The sequence below is a fragment of the Frieseomelitta varia genome, unplaced genomic scaffold (genome assembly GCF_011392965.1).
Source record: "Frieseomelitta varia isolate USP_RPSP 00005682 unplaced genomic scaffold, Fvar_1.2 scaffold_131, whole genome shotgun sequence".
In the NCBI taxonomy this organism is placed as follows: Eukaryota; Metazoa; Arthropoda; class Insecta; order Hymenoptera; family Apidae; genus Frieseomelitta; species Frieseomelitta varia.
Window position 1 is genome coordinate 886103 of NW_025108984.1, and position 7097 is coordinate 893199.

Consider the following 7097-nt stretch of genomic DNA (forward strand, 5'->3'; position numbering starts at 1 on the left):
AATACAAATGTTCACATGTTAAATACATTGTAGTGCAAGGTGTTCCGTTCAATTTTGAGAATGATAAAATATCTCACGCAGGATTGAAGTTGGAAAAACTTAAAAAATGTTTGGACAAAAGCTATTTGATTCCAAAGGGTGCAAATTACATTTTGGTGGATAGAAAAGATATGAAATATTTTCTATCTTATATTATTTATTATCTTATATTTATATTATATTTATTATCTTATATTTTTGCAATTATTCCGAAAACTAAAGGATATCGTCCATTATGTGTACAAGAAACGATAGTTTAGAACCATGTCCTTGACGATATATTTCGCAGCATGAAATTCGTTGAGGTAACTTTTCTCAAAGAGGTTTTAAGATTCTATTTTAATTTTTTTTTTTTTTTTTTAATGGAATTGTATAATTGGATGAATTTATCTGAGAGAAGAAGAGAAAAATATTAATTTATTCATTTCGAATAACCATTGGTTTAGGAGATATATCTCTCGAAGTCTATCATACGAAAGACAAGGAAAGATGTGATCGTCGTGTGTTATGTTGTCCTTTTCCTTCGTACGACTAGGTAACAACTATTATTAGCTAGGTTAGATGATTCGATTCATATTTATGTAGAATGTACAATAGAGAGATTATGTAGAATCGTAAAATAGAGAAAATGCGTAAATTGTTACATCAGTGTTTTTGGACGTGGATGTACGTGTAGCATATTGAATGTTACTACCCAAACGGTACTTCCTAAAGAGAAACAAACGAAAATGTAAACATTGTAAGTCGCGAGACGGACGAAACTGTAGCACAGGTCGAATATTCTCAGTCTTATACAAACTATCGAAAGCGTAACATTTGTGTGAAATACAGTTAAGTTAAAAATGAATTAATATAATAAACGTAATAAATAAATAAATAAATAAAAGTAGGTCGCGAGAAGAAGTTAAATCCAATATTGAAATTAAACAGGAAATATTATTCGGTGAAAATAGTCGAAACAATTAATAGAAGTCGTAAAGTGATCATGAATTTACCAAAAAACAATTATGGAAAAAGTGAAAATTGTGGACAACCGCATTGTTGGAAAGGCACCATAATACGAGTAGTGTCATATTCGAGTTTGACCGCGAGACAAATTAGAGAAGATGTTGAAGTTAGGACAAATGTTAGGAACGAATGCTGTTCGACGTTTTTTTAACCTATTGCGCTAGTAACTGGTTCGCGGACCATAACGAGTGACCAAACCGTATACAATAACTCGTCTTCTTTTTGAGTTTCATCGGTACATCACTGGATAGAAATTACTAAGAAGTGATAAATTTATTATTTGTTTTGCCCGGGTTATACTTCAATGCACTTAAAACTGAGAAAATATACCAATTTTGGGCCAAATATTGTCGACGCGCGTGGCACGTCATTCCAGCGCAAGAGGTTAAAAAATTGTCAACATCTGGCACGACGAAAAATTGCAACAAAAACCTTGGTCGAATGCAAGAGCACCAAGCTGTTACCATTGCAAAGAAACATGTTTGTGTGAATATGAAACGGGGAAGTGTCACGTTTATCGATGAAAAGTGGATGGCCTCCATTACTATTATCGTGATTTACGAAAGGAGCAACAACTTCAGACTTCGACCCATGGGAGGCGGCTACAGTGAGTAGTATTAAAATTGATAAAATTAAATAGTAAATTGTATATTGAAACGATTGGCGAATAAATTAATACGTGAGCGACACAAATTAGTGCATTTTTCAACATGATAACGCGGCCGTGCACACCGTGAAAGCAGTAGAACAATATTTTACAAATGAAAAAAGATTGTACTTTAGAATGGCTAGCCAAATCTCCGGAGTTGAATATTGTAGAAAATTGTTGGGGGAGTTTGGAAGACAATTCGCAAATATTAATGAATTTGAAATATGAATATCGTGGAAAAATGGGAGAAACTAAGCTAAAAGGTCATTTAAAAACTATATAAATCTTTGCCTCGAAGAATGCCTGCTGTTATTAAGTGCAAAGGTCATACTAAGTACTAAATACAATGATCAAACTCGTTTCTTTTGTTTCAATCCATTATTTTTCCTGAAATATGCTATTAATTTGATCCGCTAAAATTACCATATTTTTCTCTCCCTTTTTTTTTTTAATAACACAAATTGTGTTGCAAAAAGTTCAATTGTTATGTTACTTATAAATGTTCGTGAAAGTACTACGGAAGAATGAAATATAAGATTTTATATCGTTCGTTTAACCTCTTGCGCTAGTAACTGGTTCGCGGACCATAACGAGTGACCATACCGTCATACAATAACTAGTCTTTGAATTCATCGGTATATCGCCGGATAGAAATTGCTAAGAAGTAATAAATTTATTATTTGTCTTGCCTGAGTTATACTGAAAATACTATCGCAATTTTGGAACAAAAAATTCTCGACGTGCGTGGCAAAAGGTTAATAAGGTGTTTCTATTACAGATGTTTCTAGTTTCGTAGGAATTTCGATTTTACAGTGGCTGCAGTGTCACTCATCAGAGTAAAATGAACATCATTTTATCAAACCACCATTTATTATGGAAGAGATTAAGAAGTACAAAAAATATATTCTTGTATATTCAATTTCTGGTGCCTTAAATCTTTTATGTTAGTTGAATTCTACTAGACGTGGACTTTAATGACATTGAATTAAACTTTTAATGATATTAAATTTCAAGTAACATCTCTCTCAAATTTCCTTGATTAACTGGTCGGTTGATTATCTGATAGCAACAAATTTGATCCTTTTGTAAACAATAATTTTTAAAGTTGGACAATAGCAACATTCTGGGTTCTTAGTCTTTAGTATTTCTTCATATCATCTTCATATTGAATTCTTTAGAACAGTAAATTACTAATCATTTTGTTCTGATACGACAATATATATAATATATATATATATATATATTACATGCGACTATATAAATGCGACTCCTGCCTTGCTGGAGTCATTTTTGACCCGTGCTGAGAGCTACTCGAGTGCAATAACGCACACAGTGATAGGTGCTGCTTGTGTGTTAGTAGCTGAAATCTGATCGCACTAACACACGAATGCCATGTGACTAACACGTGTCCGCCAGTTTCAAGTGCCGAAGTAACAAAGACTGAAGACAAAAGACAAAAGAAATCAGTTTCTAGTAACGCTCTGAGGAGGAAAAATGTGTGCAGGAAATCGAAGCAATTTCTTATTTCAAAGTTTATTTTATATTTCTGTGTTTTTATTATTGTTTTAGTATTTTAGCATTGTATTTTAGTATTTAGTATTTAGTAGTTTGTACTATTTTTGTTTTTTAGTGTTTAGTATTCTATATTATTTTTGTATTTACTATTTAGATTTTAGTTTTTGGCATTGTTTTAATGTTTTACTATTTTTATTATTAATTTACCGTTTTTATTATTATTTTTGTTCCTTTTATTACTTTTTTCCGTTGTTTATATTTGTTTCCATTTGTTGACGTAATGTCTTCATTACCAGCAATCGTTCTTCGTCTTCTTTCGCTGAATTTGCACAAGACAATTGTTTCTGACAATGAACAATCATCCGACAACGGAAGTGTATCAAATAGACCGAAATGCAAGAAGACAATATATCAGAAACTGTGGATAATGTAGTTCCAGAAATTTGAACGTAATTGGCAACGTATTGGACCTAGCAAGGATACAGCGATTGTCTCTTGTCAGTGTATAAATAATAATAAATAAATATATTATTATTGTTATTTATAAATATGTGACTATTATTTGTTCCTATATGCTGCTACATGTCCTATATGAGTCGGGTGTCTGTCACTGTGTTGGTACAATTATCGGTGAACCGCTCGGACCATCTAAATATGATTAGTGGAATATCCGTGTGAGTCAGAAATGACCCCGGCATGGGACTACGAGGATTAATATACCTTTCAAACGCCGTCCTTCAAATATTATACCAAGTCGGTAGCCTTGTGTCACTAATGTGTTTGAACCCACAGCGTCATTATTCCATCCCATACTCGACGTTCTCGCCTTTCGGTACGTTAAATTCAAGCACTTTCCATGCATTCATATTTTTGTCTTTTGTTTTGTCTTTTCGACACATGTGACATATATGTATATGCTACAAATATTTCTATTTACTGCTATAAAAATTTCTGTGTTTTATACGACGTGATTTATAACACGGCTAACAATATAATTTGAGAACGTTGACACGATCCTCTTCATTCTTTGACATGCTATCTGGGCCATTCTTCTCCACAAAGTCGATCCTTTGGTGCTATTTAGAGTCTACCGGGTGGTCCTGTAATTTGATATCCGTCATTTGCTAAAACGTCGGAGTTGCAAACAAGTCTGTTGTACTTTCTTGTTTCCTACATTGCGTAGCAGCCTGTTTATAAAAAAATATATATATATATTTTTTTATATCGAACAGTATACATATATATATATATTTTTAACAGTATATATATATATTTTTTTTTTTATATCGAACAGTAATCGACGTAGAAAATTGGGGAGAAATTCGTAGTATTCAAGGATTCCTACACTCTCCTTTAATTTCGCTCGGCCATCCTGATATTTTGACAACTCTATCGTTGATAAATTCGTTATTAAACCCCCCCCCCCCCCGAGTACTGTTCCGGGGTCATTTTTGACTCGCTGGATTTAAGCTACGTACACAGACATAGGCTCCCCACCATCGATTATGCGATAGTTCCTTATAGCAAGAGTCTTATTCCTATTACAGCCGGTCACCAGATTTGAGGACAGGTAATAAACTACTTCGAAGAACGAGGATACACCGACATACCTTTTTTGAATTGCTTTCTTCTTTGTGCATTTTCAGTATAGTCATTTCTTTATTCTTTCTTTGTAATTGCTAAAATACAGCAATAGTCATACCTTTTTTCTGGAAACGCTTAACGACAAATAGGAAAATATAGCCTCAAGTTTATACAGTTTCTACTCGCCAGTCTGCTTCAGGCAGCGTTCGAACAAAGTACACGCTCTATCCACTCGGCAACAGTTATCATTGTTATTTTCATTGTTTTTATTTGTTATTTGTTCATTTGTTTGATATGTTCGCGCAACAAGCAAACGAACCTTCTGCATTTTCTCTTCTTGGGAAGATTATCACAACGATGTTGAACAAATATTATTTTTTTATAAACCACGATGCTGTTATATATTATATTTTCCTATATACATCTAAAATGCGAACATTGCACACAATACGCACGTATAGCGATGAATGTTCAACCCTCAGTGAATATCGGTGTAATGTTCGTGAGGACTTCGAGTTTCGAGCGACTGTCAACGTGTTGGTAAGCAACCGTGAATGCGTCTGAATTAGGGGAATATCAGTCAGAAATGACCCCGGCACAGGACTGTGCGCTTCAATACTCGGAGGGTTAAGAGCTGCGACGTGTTTTTGCTGGAGCATAGGTGGCAATCAAACGCAGTTCTATATTTCGTTTCTTCAAAAATATAGACTCTGATAGTTTAACTGCAGAATTTGTCGATCTAACATCTCGCGGTCTTCCGAAAAGGATTAATCTTGCAATGTTTATAGAATTTTAATTGAATGAGTTGTAAATAAGTATCTAGTAAGCGTCAACCATTATTAATATGTACTATAATATTACTATACAGAATGTATTAATATATAGAATTCTTATGTATTAAAATATAATGTAATAAATATATAATATATATAATAAATACAAATGTAATATATAATATATATAATAAATATAAATGTAATATATAATATATATAATAAATATAAATGTAATATGTGAAAATATATTAATCTATAAAAGTCTTACTATATTACTAGAATATTTTTAAAAGTTACTAAAAAATTTTAACGTGATAACAAATTTCGTTTACTATTTATGTGTAATTTTCGTTGGTTTCGAAACGAGCTTTTGAAAACGTATCACCGTGATTTTTTGTATTCTAGACAAATTGAATTTTACATTAAAGTCAAATTTGTTATCCCAATGTTGGTCAAAATAAAAAGATCGTTGTATTCAAACATGAAATGCCGATAGGGAAGCTTTCGGAGAAAGTTATAAAGTCACTGTATATGTATATCGATAGTCGTACATAGAGCCTGGAAAAGGGACTAGGCAAACACAATGAATAGTGTCGAGAAGTATCGGTTTCTTTTCAATAGAATGCATCAATCTTTGTTTAAGTCCGATTTCACGTCTTAACACGGTGCAAATGAAGCATATTAACCAACATATTAACCTATCATCACGAACAAGCAAATTTACATTTCACGACATAATCTCAATAAATCTAACCGACTGTTTTTGAACGTGGAACGTAAAATCGGTAAAGAATTCTTCTTTCATTGTCACTCACAATCAGTTTGTAGCATCAACCACTTCGTAATTACTACTTACACTGTCTTCAACCTCTTGCGCTAGTAACTTGTTGACGGACCATAACGAGTGACCAAACCGTATACAATAATTTTGTCTTCTTTTTGAATTTATTGGTACATCACTGGATAGAAATTACTAAGAAGTAATAAATTTATTATTTGTTTTGCCTTTGGGTTATATTTCAATATACTTAAAACTGAGAAAATATTGCAATATTGGGCCAAATATTCTCGACGTGCGTTGCACGTCATTCTAGCGCAAGAGGTTAATTCTCACCGTACTTTTTTTTATTCCTTTTTTTCTTATCCTTGCAATCAAAAGTCAATCCCAAATAGTACCCTCACATAGCAGCAACAATATTACATCAAATGGTGAACACGATGACCTTGATTCCGAGGAGAGCACTTGACTGCTATCGTTATTTACTTTGTGGCTCGCATTTGCTGTACACTTTTCCGGTGGGCGACTAGTTCTTTTTCTCATTGCTTTGTCCAGCATTGTGATTTTTCATAGGTTCTACCTTCGTCAAAAACTACAAAAACTATTTTGATACCTTTAATGGTACAATTTTAAATACCATTCTTTGCATAAAAATGGCACTAGAACGGATATTTTCTTCATTGAAACATATACATTTGAATTTGAACAGAATTTTTTTGACAAATGAAAGACAATTATTTATTTCGAT

At 32.8% G+C, this 7097-nt stretch overlaps 1 protein-coding gene across 2 annotated transcripts; it reads left to right on the forward strand.

Annotated features, from left to right (window-relative positions):
• Positions 1 to 1418: 1418 nt before the first annotated feature.
• On the forward strand, positions 1419 to 3751 carry LOC122529411. 2 transcript variants are annotated; one of them, XM_043655532.1, is made up of 2 exons: positions 1419 to 1654; positions 3508 to 3751. In XM_043655532.1, the coding sequence occupies exons 1-2, from the start codon at positions 1489 to 1491 to the stop codon at positions 3642 to 3644; spliced, it is 303 nt and encodes a 100-aa protein (XP_043511467.1). In that variant the 5' UTR covers positions 1419 to 1488; the 3' UTR covers positions 3645 to 3751. The 2 variants fall into 2 exon arrangements, with proteins under 2 accessions (XP_043511467.1, XP_043511477.1); XM_043655542.1 differs by lacking the exon at positions 1419 to 1654 and adding an exon at positions 1680 to 1959.
• Positions 3752 to 7097: the final 3346 nt, after the last annotated feature.

Bases quoted from the DNA above. Each gene is read 5' to 3' on its own strand.
- LOC122529411 (XM_043655532.1), top strand. From the start codon at position 1,489: ATGCAAGAGCACCAAGCTGTTACCATTGCAAAGAAACATGTTTGTGTG. The intron at 1,655-3,507 runs GTGAGTAGTATT...CTTCATTACCAG, and splicing joins ACCCATGGGAGGCGGCTACA to CAATCGTTCTTCGTCTTCTT.